The 21,533-nt window shown below is 50.5% G+C and overlaps 1 protein-coding gene across 2 annotated transcripts in view; it reads left to right on the top strand.

Moving 5' to 3' along the window:
• hdac4 (histone deacetylase 4) overlaps window positions 1-16,343 on the top strand; it is a 185,140-nt gene extending 168,797 nt beyond the window's left edge. For both annotated transcript variants that reach the window (XM_035394005.1, XM_035394006.1), the window contains 5 exons: window positions 1,614-1,732; window positions 2,959-3,092; window positions 11,448-11,532; window positions 12,107-12,245; window positions 13,475-16,343. In XM_035394005.1, the coding sequence (XP_035249896.1) occupies window positions 1,614-1,732; window positions 2,959-3,092; window positions 11,448-11,532; window positions 12,107-12,245; window positions 13,475-13,514 (517 nt within the window). In that variant the 3' untranslated portion in view covers window positions 13,515-16,343. The remainder of the gene's footprint in view (window positions 1-1,613; window positions 1,733-2,958; window positions 3,093-11,447; window positions 11,533-12,106; window positions 12,246-13,474) is intronic.
• Window positions 16,344-21,533: the final 5,190 nt, after the last annotated feature.

Here is a 21,533-nt window from a genome sequence, read left to right as displayed (position 1 = left end):
AGTGAAATAATAGCAGATTCACACCAGATGGAAGCAGCCTAAACCACACGCATGCTGTGTGTATCGGAGCCGTGTTGGTGATCCCGGCTCGAACCCGCGGCGGCGCTCCCCGGCTCTGCCACATCGCCTTACCGCCGCTCCCCCCCCCCCCTCTCGCGCAAAACTCCCACAGCGGCGGCCCTCCTCCTCCGCGCTCCGTTACCCTGGCGATGGCCGCGCTCGCCCACGGTCTCGATGCGGCGGGCCTTCTGGGTGTAGGACCTCCTAAAAATACCTCCGCCCGCTGTAGGGGGGCCAGCCCAGATGGGCGGGGCCGGCCTGTAATTGTGGCGTGGGGGGGTGGGGGGTGTGGGTGGGGAGGGGGGGGGTGTGACGAGGCTCAGCTGTGGGCCCGGCGGGTGGCTGGGTACGGTGCCCGACCGCAGCCCGGAGGCAAGCGCCATGTTCCTGAGGTCCCAAAAGTACAGGGTTAGAGCTGCACCCCCGCAGCCCCCCCCGCAGCAGCACCCCCGCAGTGCGCAGACAGCTGCAGCGGCTACAGGAGCCGCTGTGAGAAATGTGCCGCAGTCTCTCCTGCGCCCAGCAGAGGGCGCAACACTCCCCTGTGAAGGGCGGTCTGTGATCCTATTGCAGCCTCTCTATGAAGGGTGGTCTGTGATTCTACTGTAGCCTCTCTATGAAGGGTGGTCTGTGATCTTACTGTAGCTCCTCTATGAAGGGCGGTCTGTGATCCTATTGCAGCCTCTCTATGAAGGGAGGTCTGTGATTCTACTGTAGCCTCTCTATGAAGGGCGGTCTGTGATCCTACTGCAGCCCCTCTATGAAGGGCGGTCTGTGATCCTATTGCAGCCTCTCTATGAAGGGTGGTCTGTGATCCTACTGTAGCCACTCTATGAAGGGCGGTCTGTGATCCTACTGCAGCCCCTCTATGAAGGGCGGTCTGTGATCCTATTGCAGCCTCTCTATGAAGGGTGGTCTGTGATTCTACTGTAGCCCCTCTATGTAGGGTGGTCTGTGATCCTACTGTAGCTCCTCTATGAAGGGTGGTCTTTGATCCTACTGTAGCCCCTCTATGAAGGGTGGTCTGTGATCCTACTGTAGCCCCTCTATGAAGGGTGGTCTGTGATCCTACTGTAGCCCCTCTATGAAGGGCGGTCTGTGATCCTACTGCAGCCCCTCTATGAAGGGCGGTCTATGATCCTATTGCAGCCCCTCTATGAAGGGTGATCTGTGATCCTACTGTAGCCCCTCTATGAAGCGTGGTCTGTGATCCTACTGTAGCCTCTCTATGAAGGGCGGTCTGACATCTTCAGTAGACCTGTTCAGTCTTAAAAATGATTCTCCAAGGAGCGCAGACTATAGTCATTAACAGGATGGGGTCAACTCCATTTAAATTCTGTCAATTCAGGAAATGAAATATGTTTGCATGTAGATTTGATGACATTTTTTTTTCACTTTGTTTATGTAAGAATCAAAGGTGGCGCTATGGCAACGGGGATCCCCCTCCCGCGGGTCGCTGAGGGATGTTTGCGGAGGTGTGCTCTCCCACGGGTCTGCGGCCGCGGTTGGCGACGGCTTGTTGACTGACCGCCGAACGTTCTCTCCCCCCACAGGACCGTGGTCATGCCCATCGCCAACGAGTTCGCCCCGGACGTGGTGCTGGTGTCCTCGGGCTTCGACGCCGTGGAGGGCCACCCGCCCCCCCTCGGAGGATACAAACTCACCGCCAAATGTAAGGAGTCCTCCCACCTGACTGGGAGGGGGGTGGGGGGGAGGGGGGGGGCAGGGGCGGTGCAGGCCCAGGGAGATTATGCTTCCATCATAGCCTCAGAATACTCCTCCTCTTCTGTCTATCCCTTCCTCTCTTTTCTATTGTGTGGTCTTGCGGTCAGAAAAAACTCTGGGGGAAAAAAGTTTTGCACGTCAGAGAGCTCTTTGAAGCGCTGAACGCATCGTCTTGCTTTGTCGCATAAACAGTGTGGTCACACAAACACACACACACACACACACACACACAAACACACACACACACACACACACACACACACACACACACCCTTCCCTGGTCTTCCATTCCTGTAGGATTTACGCTGGGTGACTAGGAGCTGCAGGGATATGTCCCCCTGCTCTACGGTCTCCAGGCTTTACAGCTCTCTGCCGTAGTAAATCTGATCCGCTCTGACCAAACCGTCTGCTTTATGGAATGGACCCCGCAAGAGGGGCCTGCGGCATGGCCAGTTCTCTGTTTCACAGAATGCTTAGCGGCACAGCGAGTGTGTAACCGTGCACAGAGTGCGTAAATACGACCGGAGTGTGTAACCACACACAGAGTGCGTAAATACGACCGGAGTGTGTAACCGTGCACAGAGTGCGTAAATACGACCGGAGTGTGTAACCACACACAGAGAGCATAGCGACGCGACGTGGAGAGCACATTTCGAAACACAGAACACTTAACTGCGTGTAGGGTAATGAAACGCAGAGGGCGTAAGGACGCACAGAGAGCGTAACGAGAAACGAAGACCCGCGGGAACAAAATGGCGGCTCCCTCGCTTCCCCTGTCCCTTGTGCCGCCGGACGAGAGTCCTCTGCCTGAGTCTGGTGCCGCACGACATCGTGAAAGACATCACGGAAAAAATCTGAGATTCCTACAGGGAGTGGGGGGGGGTGTCGTGGGGGCGGGAAGGGAGGGGGGGGGGGCGCATATACTAAAGCGAAGATCAAAAGGAGACCAGAGCCAAAACACTAAGCTGCATTTATTAAAATTAAACCTGGCTCGTATTATGCGTTTAGGCCCAGGAAATCCCCAGTGCCTTCTCTGAAAGAGAAAATATGATGTAATATCGTTTTTTTCCCCCTCTTTCCTCTCCCTCTTCTCCGTCCTTTGATCGCGGTCCAAACGCGAGGGCCGCCCGCCGACCTCTGACCTCTGCTCGCATTTCCTGTTTCCCCCGGCAGGCTTTGGCTACCTGACCAAGCAGCTGATGGGATTGGCCGGAGGCCGCGTGGTGCTGGCTCTGGAGGGGGGTCACGACCTCACCGCCATTTGCGATGCCTCGGAGGCGTGCGTCTCTGCTTTACTGGGAAACGAGGTGAGCGAGGGGGAGGAATCCCTCTGAGACTGTACTACACACACACACTATACACACACTCACACACACACACACACTATACACACACTCACACACACACTATACACACACTCACACTCACACACACACACACACACACACTATACACACTATACACACACTCACACACACACACACACACACACACACACTATACACACACTCATACACACACTCATACACACTATACACACACTCACACACCATACACACTCACACACACACACACACACTATACACACACACACACCACACACACTATACACACACTCATACACACACACACTCTCACACACACACACACACTATACACACACACTGCATACACACACACACACACACACTCACACTCACACTCACACACACACTCACACTCACACACACACACACACACTATACACACACTCACACACACACTCACACACACACACACACACACACACGCTGCTCTCTTTAACATCTGTCACTCATCACCACTCCTGCTGTCTGCAGTTTCTCCTACTGTCAAATCGATTTTCCACACGGCCCCGCCTTCCACCTCATTCTCAGCTCTGATTGGCCTGTTCTATCTCCAGGGCCACACCTCCTCCTTCAGATCAGCTGTGTGTGCCCTGCTGGTACACACATGGGGGGGTTCTCTTCCCCTCATTAGTAAAGGCTTCTGCTCAGTGTCTGGTAGTCTTATGTATCTTAATCAAATGTGGTGCAAAAATCAAAGAATGTGTTGCTTTCTGACAGGGCATTCAAATTTTCTGATAGGTCACTGGTTCTCAACCTCGGTCCTGGGGGCCCACTGTGTATGCTGGTTTTCGTTCCAACCACAGTTGCAATCTCAGAATTTGGGGGGCGGGGCGGGTTATGGGGGGAGCAGGGTCAGACTTCAGCGCCCCAAATCCCATTTCCCATATCATACCCTGTCCGGGACGGCGGTGGAATCCCCCTCCCCTGCCCCCAGTCCCCCCCCGCCCGCCCCGCCCCGCCCTGCCGTGGGAGGACAGCGCCAAGTGCAGAGAGACGGGAAGCAGCGCCCGTGCGGCTGAGGAGCGCGGGGTTAATTTCGGGAGTGCGTAGGCCCTTCGCTCGGACCGGGACGAACTGTCGGGAGAGATGAATGGCGCCCGCGAGATTAAACGCAACGCGCCGGCGCCTTTTCTCTGCTTCGTCCCCCCCCCCCCCCCCCCGGAGCTAACGGTGCGAGCTCGGTCCTGTTCTTGGCCTCGGCGATGGGACTGCGATTCCTCTGCGTTCTCCTCCCTTTTCTCCTTTTTTATCCAGCGTGTCTCTCCTGGCGTTCTGCTTACGCCCGTAAGACCGGCAGCCCTTCAAGAGGGGCGGGCGTCCCGAAATCACGAGGGGTTCGCAGGGATGTGCGCCGTTTTAAACGCTTCGTTTGTCGGAAGGTTCATCTTCCCCTCGTCTCCCGGCCTTTCTGCCTCGCCCACAGCTCATTTAGCGCAGTCCTAATCCCGATCTCATTGCCATTGTAAATGTATAGGCTGTGGATTGTATTATACAGGTTAGCTCTTAGCTATATGTTATAGGTTATATGTTAGCTCCTAGCTCCTGTTAGCTCCTAGCTGTCCCGCTTTCTACACAGGAAAAGGCTGCTAAACGGTGAAGCTGTGTTGAAGAGACTAGCAGTGACTTTAGACGCGCTTGTAAAACCTGTCGGACGCAGCGTCTGAACCCTTAAAGAAAGTGAAATCCCAGGCCCCGGTGATGACCGTTACTTATTTTGAGAGAGCGATTTTTTAAAAAGCATTTTTAAAGCGTTGCTGCAGACAAACCAAGAAGGCACACCCTCCGCGTGTTTACTTACAAAGGGTTAAAAAGCGCAGGGATAGAAAAACCTGCCGGAGACGTCGCGGCCGGCCCAGCGTGGCCTCGGGGCCCTGCGGTAGTGAGGCTGCAGAAACCCGCCGCGTCTCCTCGGAGACGAGCTCCCGCGTGAAGCCGTTGTGCGGACCCGCCGGAACCTTCCGGAACCTTCCGAAGTCGCACCGTTAGCCGCAGTGCTAGTTCCCAGACTCGGGTTCGTACTGCCTCTGAGGTGGGGGTGGGGGGGGGAGCAGGTTCATACTGCCTCTGGGGGTGAAAGGAGCGGGGGGGTGGGGAGGGGATCGTCCGGGGTGTTTTACAGGAGGGGCTGAGAGAGTCGGGCTGGCCCGCTCGCACTGCCACGGGTCTCCTGACTGGCCCGTGAATCACTTCCAGGACCCATAATATCCCAGTGGCCGGAGTCCAGATAGATCTTTTCTTTTTTTTTTTTTTTTGGACAAAAGAAAAATAGAACAATAAAACAAATCGAATAAAAGGAAGGTTCCGTGACTAGCGTGCAAATTTTTAAAAAACCCAGAGCCTTGTTTTTGGCAGTGGTCAGCGTGGGCGAGAGTGACTGGGGGAGGGGCTCTGGCAGTGGAGCTGGCCCTGTGCTTCACCACCGGGCACAGGGCACCAGACGCTGGGCATCGGGCACTGGGCACCGGGTGCTGGGCATCGGGCACTGGGCACCAGACGCTGGGCATCGGGCACTGGGCACCGGGTGCTGGGCATCGGGCACTGGGCACCAAAGACAGGCCTGCGCTAAAAACAGGTTCCGGCCCTTAGGGGTGAAATGTCCCCAAACTGCTCTCCTAGGGAACAAAGTTTAAGAGGGGAAATACATAAACTCTAGGATGTAATGCAATAATGTTAATTAGTTTGCTCATCAAAGGCTGCTCTGTGTAGCATAAGGCTCAGCCCAACCGCTGTTACCGCCCGCTTCCTCTCAGAGCACTACCTGGCAGATTGATTTCTGGTTCTGAGGTGGATTTGGGAGGCTGTGCAGGCAGTGTTGGGGGGGGTGCAGGCGGTGTTGGGGGGGGTGCAGGCGGTGTTGGGGGGGGGGGGTGCGTTGGGAGCCGCAGTGTTAAGTGGAGTGCGGAGGACGGGCGTAGAGTAATAAGGTTCGGGCGCTGCGGTGTCTCTGCGAGCGCCCCGGGACACACTCCACGCCGCACATCTGCAAGCTGTTAGCCTCACACCTCCGCCAGATGGGGTCACTGTGTGTGAGGGAGATCGTATAATCAAAGGAAATTGGGAATCATTTGAAGTAAAGGGAAGCTATTATTACCAAACCAGCCCCGCGTCGAGTTCCACTACACACACACCGCAGAGGGAAAAAAACCGTTGTGTGTGCGTGCACACACACACACACGTACATGTACACACGTGCACACACACAGACGCACATGCGCTCACACACATATATATGCACACACACATGCACACGCACACACATTTGCACTAAGGCAACTTACACTGTTGACACTGTTTGAGAACATGCGTCATTGTGTGTGCGCATGTGTGTGTTCGTGCATATGTGCGTGTGTCTGTGCATGTGTGTGAGTGCATGTGACTGTGTGTGTGCACGTGTGTACATGTACGTGTGTGTCTGTGTGCATGTGTGTGTGTGTGTGTGTGTGTGTGTCTGTGTGTATGTGTGTGTGTATGTGTGTATGTGTGTGTGTGTGTGTGTATGTATGTCAGTGTGTGTGTGTGTGTCTGTGTGTGTGTCTGTGTGTTGCTTTTGTTTTGCTCTGTTGTGGCTGTTGCCTGTCTCTTCCCTCCACAGCCTCTCACAGTGGGATCAGCCCGCTGGCAGGCGGCTGCTCATTGATTTGCTTCCGCCGTGGCCACGTAATTAAGAAAGGGGAAGAGAAGCCAGAGCCCGATAGCACGGCTAACCCCGCCGTTAGCCAGAGAGCAGGAAGCCGGCGTTTTATCATCATCCGCGCGAGGCCAGCGATGTCATAACGCGGGAATGTGGGCTACGGCGGTGACTGCGTGTTTGAGGAGGCAGATAGCGGGAGGAGAGGAGGCGGGAGGAGTGGGGATGGGGGCTGGGGGGCTGAAAGGTACTCGCGGGACCGCAGCTGCTGCGTCAGCTGCCCTGACTGCGCAGCTCGGGGGGCTCGTACGCAGCCGGAAGCCTCCGCGGTCGTCCGTCGTTTCCGCGGGCAGAAAGACGCGGCCGCTCGGAAAGCCGAGAAACCCGTTCGCGCCAGAGAGCGCCGCGTAAACCTCCGGAGCTGTGCTCGAGCGTGTCGGACCGAGCCGGGATGGCGGCGCTCAGAGCCGCGCCTCGCCAGTTTCCCCGGCTTTGCTGCTCTCCCTGCGGCCGTTACGGTTATATAGAGCGTTTTACTGCCGGGCTCCTGAGTGAGAACAGGGAGTTTATACTGGCTGCTAAAGTCTGAATCACGGGTATCACCCTTCCAGGGACAAACAGGGGGGAGTAGATTTGGATGAGTTTCATTTATTTTGGATGAGTTTCCCGAGTTCAGTGAGTGATGTCACAGTCAAACGTGGAGTAGCTGATGAATTATGCGTCAGCTGTGAAGTCCGTTATAAAGTGTTAAAGCTCCGCCCACCACAAAAAAGTGACTGGAAGTGGTTTGAAACTATGGGATCTCCCATAGAGCAGAACTTAAAAATCGTATCTTCTCATGAGCAAACAATTACACAACTGCTTTCTCCAAAAAATGTTTAAACCTACTGAAATGAGCCTTTGTGTCACGGCGGACGCTGGCACCCAACCATGGTGTGTCATACCAACCACGCATCCGGCAGCGCGCTGACAAGACCCATTAAAGTTTATGGGCGTGCGGGGAACGCCGTCCGTCAAAGTGACGGACAGCTCCGGCCCCCTGCCGGTGCCGGGGCAAGGCCTGGTCAGGAGCGCGGGGGCCGGGGGGGGTCGGGGGGGTCGGGGAGCGGGAGGAGGGGGTGTTTGCGCTGATGGGGGCTGGAGCCGGGCCACTGTAAACCGCAGGGGGGGGGGGGGGGGGGGGGGGGGGGAGCAGAACCAGCTGGCTCCACACGCCGGCCCGCGCCACGCGCTAAGAACTACCCCTTTCCCACCGTACGCGGGAACCACGTAGTCGGGGACGCGTTTCCTTAACGTCACTGCAGGGCCAGCACTGTGTGCAGGGTTAGGGTTGGGTCGCCTTCTTTCTTACCTGAGGTCCGTATGTGAACCAGGCTGCCAGTTTGGTAGGTCCCTGTGTGTGGTGGGGCCCTGTGTGTCGTAGGGGTCCTGTGTTTGGTAGGTCCTGTGTTTGGCGGGTCCCTGTGTGTGGTAGGGGTCCTGTGTTTGGCGGGGCCCTGTGTGTGGTAGAGGTCCTGTGTTTGGTGAGGCCCTGTGTGTGGTAGGGGTCCTGTGTTTGGTGGGGCCCTGTGTTTGGCGGGGCCCTGTGTGTGGTAGGGGTCCTGTGTTTGGTGGGGCCCTGTGTGTGGTAGGGGTCCTGTGTTTGGTGGGGCCCTGTGTGTGGTAGGGGTCCTGTGTTTGGTGATGCGCTGTGTGTGGTAGGGGTCCTGTGTTTGGTGGGGCCCTGTGTTTGGCGGGGCCCTGTGTGTGGTAGGGGTCCTGTGTTTGGTGGGGCCCTGTGTGTGGTAGGGGTCCTGTGTTTGGTGGGGCCCTGTGTGTGGTAGGGGTCCTGTGTTTGGTGGGGCCCTGTGTGTGGTAGGGGTCCTGTGTTTGGTGATGCGCTGTGTGTGGTAGAGGTCCTGTGTTTGGTGAGGCCCTGTGTGTGGTAGGGGTCCTGTGTTTGGTGGGGCCCTGTGTTTGGCGGGGCCCTGTGTGTGGTAGGGGTCCTGTGTTTGGTGGGGCCCTGTGTTTGGCGGGGCCCTGTGTGTGGTAGGGGTCCTGTGTTTGGTAGGTCCCTGTGTGTGGTGGGGCCCTGTGTGTCGTAGGGGTCCTGTGTTTGGTAGGTCCTGTGTTTGGTGGGGCTCTGTGTTTGGTGAGGCGCTGTGTGTGGTAGGGGTCCTGTGTTTGGTGAGGCGCTTTGTGTGGTAGAGGTCCTGTGTTTGGTGAGGCCCTGTGTGTGGTAGGGGTCCTGTGTTTGGTGGGGCCCTGTGTTTGGCGGGGCCCTGTGTGTGGTAGGGGTCCTGTGTTTGGTGAGGCCCTGTGTGTGGTAGGGGTCCTGTGTTTGGTGGTGCCCTGTGTTTGAAGGGTCCCTGTGTGTGGTAGGGGTCCTGTGTTTGGTGGGGCCCTGTGTTTGGCGGGGCCCTGTGTGTGGTAGGGTCCTGAAGGTAGCGGGTGCGTGGAGTGTCGTGCCGTGCCACAGCAGGATTAAAGCACGTCTGCCCCCCCCCTTTCCTCCTCTTATTTGCTTTAATTAAAATAAAACTTCCAGCTCCGCTAAGGGCTCCACTCACAACTCTCTTTCTTCTGCCTCTCCAAGTGGGGCTCGTATTGGGTTTCATTCCCCACGGCCTCTCTCTCTGTCTCTCCCTCGCTCCCTCTCCCTCTCTCTCTCTCTCTCACTCTCTTTCTCTCTCCCTCTCTCTCTTTCTCCCTCGCTCCCTCTCTCTCTCTCTCTCCCTCTCTCTTTCTCTCTCTCTCTCTCTCTTTCTCTCTCTCGCTCCCTCGCTCCCTCTCTCTCTCTCTTTCTTTCTCTCTCTCTCCTTCCCTCCCTTCCTCCCTCTCTCTCTCTTTCCCTTTTGAACACAGGCCTTTCCCTTTCAGTGTTTACACAGTGAGAATTTTGGCTATTTCACATTTTGTGTTCACATGGGGGCGGAAGAATGCAGCCCACAGCCAGAAGGAAATGGAATCATTCCGCATTCGGAATGCCGGCCGCCGGTGCGGTTCCGCCTTCTGCCCGAATGCGCCCGCAGTCCCACCTGCCCGCTCGCCGTGGCGACGGCTGCATAGCGCCCGCTGCCCCACCTGCCCATCCCGCGCCTACCTCCGCAGCCGTCCTCACCGTCAGAACTGGCACAGCCGTTGCCATGGAAACCATTAGATCTGTCTTTAGGCGTGCCTCCTGCGTCTTTAGTGCGTCCGTGGGTCTTGCCCGGTGGCCCGTCCTGTTAAGGCGCTGTTCGCGGGTGCGGGTGCGGGTGCAGCGTGCCAGGGCCGGCCGTGCCCTGGGTGACACGTGGGTGGCTCTAACGTTGGCCCGGGGTACGAGGAAATGTAGCAGGTGTGCAGCTGGCCCTGGACCAGAAAACCATGCGATTTGGACTCGGTTCAGAAATGTTCTGTTCATTCACGGATTCAGCTGGGAAATTAGTAGACTTGTTCAGCGCCGACACTCACTCACATGGCATCCTAAAGCAAACTGACACTTTAAATTCAGTGCAGGGAGGAGGTGTTCGGGTGTCTGTGCTGTTATCTGCAGTATTGATGATTTTAATGAGTCTGTGTGTGCTGTTTCCGGCAGTATTGATTTGATGAGTGTGTCTGCGCTGTTTCCTGCAGTATTGATTTGAGAAGTGTGTCTGTGCTGTTTCCTGCAGTATTGATTTGATAAGTCTGTCTGTGCTGTTTCCTGCAGTATTGGTGATTTGATGAGTGTGTCTGGGCTGTTTCCTGCCGTATTGATTTGATAAGTCTGTCTGTGCTGTTTCCTGCAGTATTGATTTGATAAGTCTGTCTGTGCTGTTTCCTGCAGATTTGATTTGATGAGTATGTCTGTGCTGTTTCCTGCAGTATTGATTTGATGAGTGTGTCTGTGCTGTTTCCTGCAGTATTGATTTGATGAGTGTGTCTGTGCTGATTCCTGCAGTATTGGTGATTTGATGAGTGTGTTTGTGCTGATTTTGTCAGTATTGGTGATTTGATGGGTGTGTCTGTGCTGATTTCTGAAGTATTGGTGATGTGATGAGTGTGTTAGTGCTGATTCCTGCAGTATTGGTGATTTTGTGAGTGTGTCAGTGCTGATTCCTACAGTATTGATAATTTGATGAGTGTGTCTGTGCTGTTTTTTTGCAGTATTGATTTGATGAGTGTGTCTGTGCTGTTTTTTGCAGTATTGATTTGATGAGTGTGTCTGTGCTGTTTCCTGCAGTATTGATTTGAGGAGTGTGTCTGTGTTGTTTCCTGCAGTATTGATAATTTGATGAGTGTGTCTGTGCTGTTTTTTGCAGTATTGATTTGATGAGTGTGTCTGTGCTGTTTTTTGCAGTATTGATTTGATGAGTGTGTCTGTGCTGTTTTTTTGCAGTATTGATTTGATAAGTGTGTCTGTGCTGTTTCCTGCAGTATTGGTGATTTGATAAGTGTGTCTGTGCTGTTTCCTGCAGTATTGGTGATTTGATAAGTGTGTCTGTGCTGTTTCCTGCAGTATTGGTGATTTGATAAGTGTGTCTGTGCTGTTTCCTTCAGTATTGATGGTTTAATGAGTGTGTCTGTGCTGATTCTTGCAGTATTGATGGTTCAATGAGTGTGTCTGTGCTGGTTTTTGCAGTATTGATGGTTCAATGATGGTGTCTGTGCTGATTCTTGCAGTATTGATGGTTCAATGGAGGTATCTGTGCTGGTTTTTGCAGCTGGATCCTGTCCCACAGGAGGTTCTGCAGCAGAGGCCCAATCCCAATGCTGTGCGCTCCATGGAGAAGGTTCTGGAGGTCCACAGTGAGTGCAGCAGACTCTCTCTCTCTCTCTCTCTCTCTCTCTCTCTCTCTGGGGATGTGTGCGCTGTCTGTGCCCCGTGTGGGAGGGGTAAAGACCCTGTGGAGAGCTGTGCAGTGTGCAGTTATAGGAGGGATGGGTCGCTCTCACCTTTAAAGCAAGCATTTCAATGTATGCTCTCTCTCTCTCTCTCACGCGCACACACACACGCACATACTAATGCATGCATACACTGACACACGTGCATGCATTATACACATACCTTTCACCAGACGTTCTGTGCCTTACCTCATTCCCAACCACCAAGCAGGTGTTCCCCATACATACCATTTTGAAATGAATCGGCACTGTTTCCATGCATAACTCTTTCTCTCAGATTCTAATTCAAAATGCTTTATTTTCCCTCTCCCCCCTCCCTCTCTCTCTCCCCCTCTCTCCCTCTCCCTCTCCCTCTTTCTCCCTCCCTCTCTTCCTCTCTCCCTCTCCCTCTCCCTCTCCCCCTCTCTCCCTCTCCCTCTCCCTCTTTCTCTCTCCCTCTCTCCCTCCCTCTCTCCCTCTCTCCCCCCCTCTCTCTCAGGTAAATACTGGCAGTCGGTGCAGCGCTACGCCTCCACGGTTGGCTACTCCCTGATGGAGGCGCAGAAGTGTGAGACGGAGGATGAAACTGTCACTGCCATGGCCTCCCTGTCTGTGGCCGCCAAGCAGCTGGAGAAACGGTGCGTCCCCCCCCCCCCCCCCCCACTTCAGCTGGGCTCTAGTGTGGGCTCAGATCTACTACTCTCTGTGTCTGTGTCCCTGTGCTGCTCTGTGTCCCTGTGCTGCTCTGTGTCTCTGTGCTGCTCTGTGTCCCTGTGCTGCTCTGTGTCCCTGTGCTGCTCTGTGTCCCTGTGCTGCTCTGTGTCCCTGTGCTGCTCTGTGTCTGTGTGCTGCTCTGTGTCCCTGTGCTGCTCTGTGTCTCTGTGCTGCTCTGTGTCCCTGTGCTGCTCTGTGTCCCTGTGCTGCTCTGTGTCTCTGTGCTGCTCTGTGTCCCTGTGTCTGTGTCCCTGTGCTGCTCTGTGTCCCTGTGCTGCTCTGTGTCTCTGTGCTGCTCTGTGTCCCTGTGCTGCTCTGTGTCTCTGTGCTGCTCTGTATCTCTATGCTGCTCTGTGTCTCTGTGCTGCTCTGTCTCTGTGCTGCTCTGTGTCTCTGTGCTGCTCTATGCTGTTCTGTGTCTCTGTGCTGTTCTGTGTCTCTGTGCTGCCCTGTGCTACCCTGGGGTCTGTATAAAGCCTCTGGCGCTGCTCTCTCTCAGCTGCGCAGGCAGTAGTCCAGCAGTGGGTGCTTCTGAGCTCTTGCACTGCCAGAGCCCTAATTGGAAACATGCAGGGGATATTGCGCCCAGATGCCAGCAGTGTTTGTGTATCCGTCCGCACACATGCGCCCCGGCCGGGCGGTCCAAGCACCTGCTCAGCCTTACCTGCTCAGCCTTACCTGCAGCTTCTCCAGAGCACCTGCTCAGCCTTACCTGCTCAGCCTTACCTGCAGCCCTCCAGAGCGCCTGCTCAGCCTTACCTGCTCAGCCTTACCTGTGACTCCTCCAGAGCCCCTGCTCAGCCTGTCCTCATTGCACCTCCTGCTCCCCACCCCCCACTTTCCACAGTTATTCCATAGCCTGATGCTGAACAGTGCTCAATATGAACTAGTGCTGAAGGTCCCAGGTCCTGTAGTGTCATCTTCCCTCTTCCCTGAGTCAGGCTGCGTTTTACTAAATGTCGCTGTCATTGCAGTCCTCACTTTCCTGCCCTTTGTCTGTGACGTTAGGTGCGGTGTAGTGACATTGTGCTGTGTTTGACTCAGGGACTGTGACTGAGGCTGTGATGTTGAGCTCTGACTGTAACTGTGTCTGTGTCTGTGTCTGTCTCTCTTTCTCTCTCTCTCTCTCTCTCTCTCTCTCTCTCTCCTGCAGGCCGGAGGACGAGCCCATGGAGGAGGAGCCGCCGTTGTAGGAGGAGCGCGCGGAGCTGCTCTCTGACCTCCCCCGTGCGGAGGCTTCCCTGCGCCTCCATGCCCACCTCCCTCCTCCCTCCTCCCCGTTTCATTTTTACCCCCTCTTGTCCCGCCTACACCCTCCCCCCCCAACAGGCAGCTTCCCAGCCGGGGGGAACGGGGGGGCGCGACGCCCAGGAGAGGGGTCCGAAACGGGCGGAAGACTGAACAGACTAGGCCCCGCCCCCGGCCGACGGGGCGGCGGGGCGTTTACGGTCTCCCCCGTCACGTGACACACGGGGACCCCTGCAGCAGGGCCTCGGGGCGACGGCTGCGGACCGAAGAAGTTTGTTTCTGAGCGGGACGGGGAATCGTTCCCGCCGCAGCTCCCAAAGCCACTGCTTTGGAACTGTCTCCAGGTCTGATCTGATTGGCAGGTCTGGCTGTCAATCAACACAGCTGTTTTTTTTTTTTTTTGTTTTTTTTCCTTTTGTTCCATTTAAAAAAAAAATGTTTTCTTTAAAAAAAAAAAAAAAACTATAAGACAATGACAGACCTTTAAAAACTGGATTTCATTCTGTTCGTAAAAAATTTCATAGTTACTGCTTGAAGAACACACTGACATAAAAAAAAGCTTAAAGACTGTGCTGTGATCGTTTGAAGGGATGGAAGGTGGCACCAGGCTTTTTTTTAGGTGGGGGGAGGAACATGACAAGTTTAGATGGGGGGGGACCAAGCCTCTGGTTCCAGTTTGGAAGCATCCGGAAGATTCAGAGTTTGTGCCTTTTTTAAAAACCTGGTGGATTTTGTGATGAATTCAGAAGAACATTGCCTTAAACAAGTTGTGTACCCGAGCGACCCTTTCTTTTTTTTTTTTTTTTTTTTTTTTTTTTTTTTTGTTTTTTAAACCCCCCCATCCCCCCCTTTTTTTCGGCCAGGAGATGGATGGAAAGAGCCAGGCAGTGACAGCGAGACAGACGGAGAAGGACAGGAGACAAAAATCCCTCAGCATGTTTACCAGGAATGTGGTGTAGACGAGTCTGTGTTTTCCCACAGTCTCTGAACCTCTTTTAACGTTTCCTTTCCTTCGGTTGTTTTCGGTTTTTATTTTATTTTATTTTATTTTATTTTTTTGAACTAAGAGAAAAGGTTTTGTAAGGTAGTTGCCAGCTATACAGTGGCAAACATCGTTGGAACAATTTTAATTGAATTCCGCAGCGCTGGCGAAGATTGCCTAATGTAGCTACACATTTTAACCCTTGACCAAACGAATATCATTTTTTTAGAGTTAAAAAGCATGTACTGTACTAGAGCGACTTGCCATTTGCGAAATTAGAATGCTGTTTAAAAATACTAGTAAAATAAAAATAAAAGAATAAATTTAAAAAAAAAACCAAAGCATGAGTTCGCTTCCAGCTCAGTTTCACGCCACTATTTACTGCGAGCTTAAGAAGTTGGGATGTTTGCCTTACAGTCAAAGTGACTTTTCTTGCAGAGTGCGTAGTTTTTGCAGAAAAGATATGGTTGAGCCACTTGCAGTACTTACAAGCTTTTGAAGTAACTGACGCTATTGAGCTATTTGTTTGAAATTTCATCTGACGAAAACGATTGTTACAATCCGCCGTCGACACATAACTCGGTTAACGTCTCGATAAAGATCTTCGAATTAAATCTTTTTGGGCGTCAGTCTGAAGTGCCAGTCTTTTCATATCTTTGGCCTTGGAACTTTTGAAGGCGTCCCATGAAGATATTTTTTTGGTGCTTGAGTAAAAACTATTTCCTGTATTTTGGGCTTTCGCTCTATTTGCAAGCTACAGAAATGGGCCAAAATTTCACTAATTTTCAGGTGCTACTGAGCATGTGTGCGTTACCACGACGCTAAACAGGAAGTCATCTGACCCAGTTCTGACTCTGGACTAAAAACGAGCAAAAAAAAAAAACCCATTTCTGTGGGATAGCAAAAATACAGTCAATGACAATCTGCATGGGATCCAGAAGGTAAATACTTGTTTTAACGAATAACTACATAAATTTGTCTGCATATATAACTCTATGTAGCATACGTATATTGTCTGTATGTAAACAGGTCCATATACTGTGAGCATACTCTTTCATCTAACTTGGTCTGGCGCAGTGCAGATTAGGGAGGCTGACCGATCTTCAAGAGTCATATCTATTTTAAAAAAAGAAAGAAAAAAAAAAACCAACTCATGTTTAGCCACTTGGCAACTACCTTAAGCATTATTCTATTAAAACCATGGTCGATTATGTACATTGTTATAAGTTGAAAAACTGAAAAGCAAGAAACAAATGCTTGATTGCTGTTGTTGTTGATGTTACTATGATTCCACTTTGCGGTTATTTTGATGATGATTCCATTCTCGTTTGCTCTCATCTTTGGTCTTTCTATTCCTGTTTTTTATTAGTGATCTCCTGTTTTTTCCATGTCTGTATTTTTGAGTGATATGGCATCCTCTCGGTTAGTTTTTTTTTTTGTTTTTTTTTACTTTTTAAATTTGTTTTGCCATTTTCGTTTGTTTGGTTGTTTTCTTACTTTTTTTGTACAGTTGACATTGCGTTCTGTTTGCTTAAGGATCCAGTGAGTTTTGTTCACTTTCTTAGAAAGCAGCATTTCCATGCATCGTGTGTGTGCTTTGGAAGGGGTGGGATTGGGTGTTTCTACTTTGTATAATAATTCCAACAATTGTGTATTTACTATATGTTCTGTTCATAGTAGATTTATATATGGAAAACAAATCTATAAATATATTATATATAAAAAATGCAATCTTGTTTTAAAAAAAAAAAAGAGTATTGCAGAGAGATATACCCATATATCCAAGCCCTTTTCTGGTATCTGTGACTGCACTGTTTTAAGGTTGCCATGGAGGAGGAAGTCACTGTAGCATTGCATTTGCATTTGCATTTGACTCTGCGTTTGCATTTGGTGCCTGTTTGAAAGGAATGGCTCTATTTCCGGCTTGGCCCTGTGTCCGGTGAGCAGCGCTCCTCGCAGCGTAGCGTGGTGGCCGTACGGCTACGATTCCCGTCTTTACGGGCCGTTCCTAAGTCACACTCTCCGAGCGGTCTGAAACGCGGCGGGGGCGATGGGAGGAGCTGCCGTGTGCTGATACTCTGAAGCAGTTAAAATGTCCCCGCTTATCCCTACGTTCTGAGGACCGTCCCCTTTATACAACACTCCATACTTACAAAGGCCATACTGTGTGTGTGTGTGTGTGTGTACATGTGCATGTGTGTGTGTGTGTGTGTGCGTGTGTGTGTGCGTGCGCGTGCGTGTGTGTGTGTGTGTGTACATGTGCGTGTGTGTGTGTGTGTGTGTGCGTGTGTGTGTGTGCGTGCGCGTGCGTGCGTGTGTGTGCGTGCGTGTGCATGTGTATGTGTGTGTATGTGTGTGTGTGTGTGTACGTGTACATGTGCGTGTGTGTGCGTGCGTGTGTGTGTTCATGTGCATGTATGTGTGTGTGTGTGTGTGTCTGTCTGTGTGTGTGTACATGTGTGTGTATGTATGTATATATATATACACACACACACACACACACACACACAAATGTGTGTGCGCATGGTATCTGTGTGCCTGTGTATGCGCACGTGTGTGCGTGTGCCTGTGTATGTGCGCACACATTTGTGTGTGTACATATAGACACACCCACGTGTGCATATGGTATCTGTGCGCGCACGTGTGTGTGTGTGTGTGTTTCCACCATGAAGAGTAGTATAAGATACTGCGCATTCATCATTCTCCGTATAGAAATGAACAGCACGCTAGGTGCTGGGCCAGTGTAATCCGCTGCTTTTAGCCGAAGGCCGGAGAAATAGCCGGCTCTCCCCGCCCCCCGCCCCCGCCCCCGCAGCTCGGAGGGGTTCGGTCCGCCCGCCGCAGCATGGAGGGGTCCGTGCGGACGCACGCTCGCCGAGGTTTGCTCACCGTGGGCCCTGAACCGGCGTCTCTTTAGCTCGTGTCATTTCAGGAGGCTGTGGTGACTGGTGATCCGGTTATGATTAGATTTTCTTTCTCGTTTTTAGGGGTTCATTTTGCAGTTGCTGTTTCAGCCATGCAGATCACTCAGCTGTAGGTCAGCACAGGAGGCTGCTCTGAGGCCAACACGGTCATCATTTTCACAGTTTTTCTGATTTTTTTGCTCTGTGAAATTGATATTTAATCTCATCTCAAACTTCCTCCTCTCCATCTACACTTTCCGATTTAGTTCTGATTTGTAGAGAACTCTGCAATAGACAATATCATGGAATATCAGGTTCACAATCTGACTTTTGACAAACTAATTTACCTGATGGGAGTTGTTGTTTTTTTCATTGACAGTAATAATCCTGTATTAGTGAAAATGCCATTTAAACCATGCTCAGCAACTGTGGCTTCACACTTCTCCTGGGAATGACTTTTCTGTCATTTAAACAGAACACTCATTCCTGGGAAAAGCACTGTATCCGTGTCATTCCCAGGAAAAGCACTGTACTTGTGTCATTCCCAGGAAAAGCACTGTATCTGTGTCATTCCCAGGAAAAGCACTGTACTTGTGTCATTCCCAGGAAAAGCACTGTACTTGTGTCATTCCCAGGAAAAGCACTGTACTTGTGTCATTCCCAGGAAATACACTGTACCTGTGTCATTCCCTGGAAAAGCACTGTACCTGTGTCATTCCCAGGAAAAGCACTGTACCTGTGTCATTTCCAGGAAAAGCACTGTACCTGTGTCATTTCCAGGAAAAGCACTGTACCTGTGTCATTTCCAGGAAAGGCCCTGTTCCTGTGTCATTCCCCAGAAAAGCTCTGTTCCTATGTCATTCCCCAGAAAAGCACTGTACTTGTGTCATTCCTTGGAACAGCACTGTACCTGTGTCATTCCCAGTACATATTCCTGATTAGCAGGCCTTCCTGGGCTATACAGTAGATAATTTGCTCAGGTCAGTTTTGCTCTCAGATAATCCCTGCTTGCACACTTAGGTGCTGGTTTTGTGTTGCTGAATTACATTTGGCTCCCAGTTGTAACTGTAACTGATTAAAATCATTGGGTTATCTCTCCTTCAGCAGTGGATGTTGTCTAGCTGGGCTCTGTTCTGCTGAATCCATGATCTCTCTGCACTGTGAGGGCATTTATGGAATGTCCCTGTCGAGGGACCTCCATGGTCTTAAAGCCCACTGTGTTATAGGGGCCCAGCCATGTTTACATAGGCTTCCATTTTCACCCCAGCTACCATAGCGACGTCCTCGCAGCATTACCATAACGACGTCCTCGCAGCATTACCATGACGTCAAAGGGAAACTATCGAGCGGACGCGAACTTTGCTGCGATATTTGAAAGGCTGCTTCGAGCCAGCCAGCGCCCCCAAATCGCACGCTATACTCTCATCAGCCAGCTAATCACAACTTTACCGAATTTTTAAATTTATTTTTCGGCTTGATCAACGGCAGTCGTGCAGATATTTTTATTTGTTTTATCATTCGATTTGATTTCTTTAAAGGGATTTTCTATCTGGCTCATAAACCTAGCGCCCAGATAGTAATTACTTTTTTTTTTAAGAAACAGTTGTTTCCTTCTGATGGTGATAAAGATAACATTCCGTTTGAGTTTCAGTTCAGCTTTCACGTGTACCACTCCTCCTCTCTGCCATAAACCGGGCCTGTTGTCCTTTATTTGAAGGCCTCGGTTGATTTTCGAATGTTTTACTTCACCTTCCTCTGTAGTTTTCTGCATGGTCTGTGTGTTGGCATGCCTGTCTGTCCTTGTAACATATTTGCACAACAGAAGAGCACTGGACGACTCCGCATTTCTACAGCGTCTGAGAGTTAGAGATGGGACTTCACCTTTCTTTGATTTTTTTTTTTTTTTCTGTTTTTCTTTTTTTTTTCCCTGTGTGAGGAGTTAGGAACGCAAGATGCTCTTTGTGTCTTCAAAAAAATCCAACGGATGTGCTTTTTAATTGTAAAAAAAAAACAGAAAAAAACTGAACTACTTAAAAGATTTGAATATTTTACAAAACTTTATCTAGCACTTGTGACATACAAACGATAGATTTTATTGTATTTATGTAGAAACTGTTTTAGGTAAACTACACTAAATACAGATCATGTTAGGCTGCCTGCGTTGTCCTTCTTTGGGAGTTTTTGGGGCAGGGTGGGTTGGGGTGGGGGGGGTTGGGGTGGTTGGTTTGGAGATCACACTCAGAACATCTGGATTCTTCAAAACATGGTTTCCAGGTATATCATCTTAAGATTGACTGACTCAGCCAGTAATATGTGACCACTGTGGTTTAAGAGCAATTCCAGGTTTACAAATGTACCTTTTGAGTTTTCTTTTTTTTTGGTCGTTTGTTTTATTTTTACTTTTGTTTTCTATTGTTACACAGCAGAACATTATTGGGACCTCTCTTGAACATTTGTCTTTGACATCAACTATAAAATATCATGTTTCAGAAAACAAATGTCTTGTTTTTATTTGCTGGACCCGTCGATGGAGACACCTTTCGATGGGGTTGTTCAATAAACGACTTTATTCATGCATTCACAGACACAGACGCACTCGTTCATTCATATTTAATAGATGGCTCACTCATTCGTTCATATTCTACTGATGGACACATTCTTTCATATTATACTGACGGACTCACTGATTAATTCATATTCTACTGATGGACACATTCTTTCATATAATACTGATGGACTCACTGATTCATTCATATTCTACAGACAGACAAACTCATTCATTCAAGCTCATTCATTAATAAGCTCGCTGCACCCCTGTTTTACACCTCCTTTCCAGTGGCGGCAGTCTCAGCAAATAACACAAGAGATTGTGTCAATATCAGCGACACCCAGGTGAAGTTAATCTTCTAACGTATTATGACCACTTCAACAGTCTTTCTGTTTATTTTTCAGATTGAAAGCCCTCAATATAGTATTTGTAAGTGTTTCACAAATTTTCATCTGTGATTGTACATTGTCTGCCTCTACAATACACCCGCTGCGCTTACACACTTTATATCCTAAAACTGACATCTCTTTTTTAAAGTACGCAACGGACGGGCATCCTCACCTGGACTATTAAACTCTGTAAGACTTAAGGTTGCCATCGCCTGTTCATATTGTTCCATGTTTCTTATCTATACATATTGATTCCAATATGAATTTTTGTATTGGTGATTGTAGGTTACATCGTGCTGGCTATAGTATAATAGGATCCATTGTCCTAGCTTGATTTTTCACAATTGGTTTCTGTTAGCCCTTTCATTTTCTTGATAGACACAGATTTACACTTTGCATTTTTTTTATTTTTTTTATCGTTTTGGTTACAGCCAATGGTGTCTTTTTTGACAGCTCCAACTTCTTTGACAGTCATTAAAGTCCAGTATTTTGTACCACAATATGACAGGTTGTTATTCTTGTGGTGTAAATAAAGGCGTTTCACTTAATGCCACGTTTCCCTTTTTCTCTTTGTATTCATTCAGCTCCGTTATGCAAAATCCGTCCTTCTGAATTATTTGTCGTTTCCCAGCCCAACTACAGCGGCTTTAAAAAGCAATCGTGTGTTATGATTTACATGTCAGTGTTCAGTCATGGGTTTGGTGCTTCGAAAGCACACCTGTTGTGATGTCAATTTGCATTAGGCTAGGCTTACGCAACTTCCGTTAGCACAACCTCTGGTTTAAGCCCCGCCCACTCCTAGTCTTCTCTCTGAACGCTGAGGCAGAAGTCATTGTTGGCTGAGCAGTCGAACGGGCTCGATATCTCAAATGCCGAGAATCCTCATTTGTTAAAATGGCCGATTTAATAATGTATTCCAATGCTGAACATGCTGTACATGGAAATTGTGTTTTGTTTAAGGCCACCTCATGAATATTGAGGAAGCTGATCATTACGACTCGAGGTTTTTGCGAAGGTTTCGGTTGGTCCGGACCAGAGACTAAAAAATATGGACAAAGCTACTGTGACGTCACCCATTGCCTCTCCGTGGGTCTGTAAAACACGTTTTGAAGCTCAATGGCGGGCGCGGCCATGTTCTCGAT

The sequence above is a fragment of the Anguilla anguilla genome, chromosome 15, assembly GCF_013347855.1.
Source record: "Anguilla anguilla isolate fAngAng1 chromosome 15, fAngAng1.pri, whole genome shotgun sequence".
In the NCBI taxonomy this organism is placed as follows: Eukaryota; Metazoa; Chordata; class Actinopteri; order Anguilliformes; family Anguillidae; genus Anguilla; species Anguilla anguilla.
Note: the sequence above shows the minus strand (reverse complement) of the source record. Positions and strands in the feature narration are given on the sequence as shown.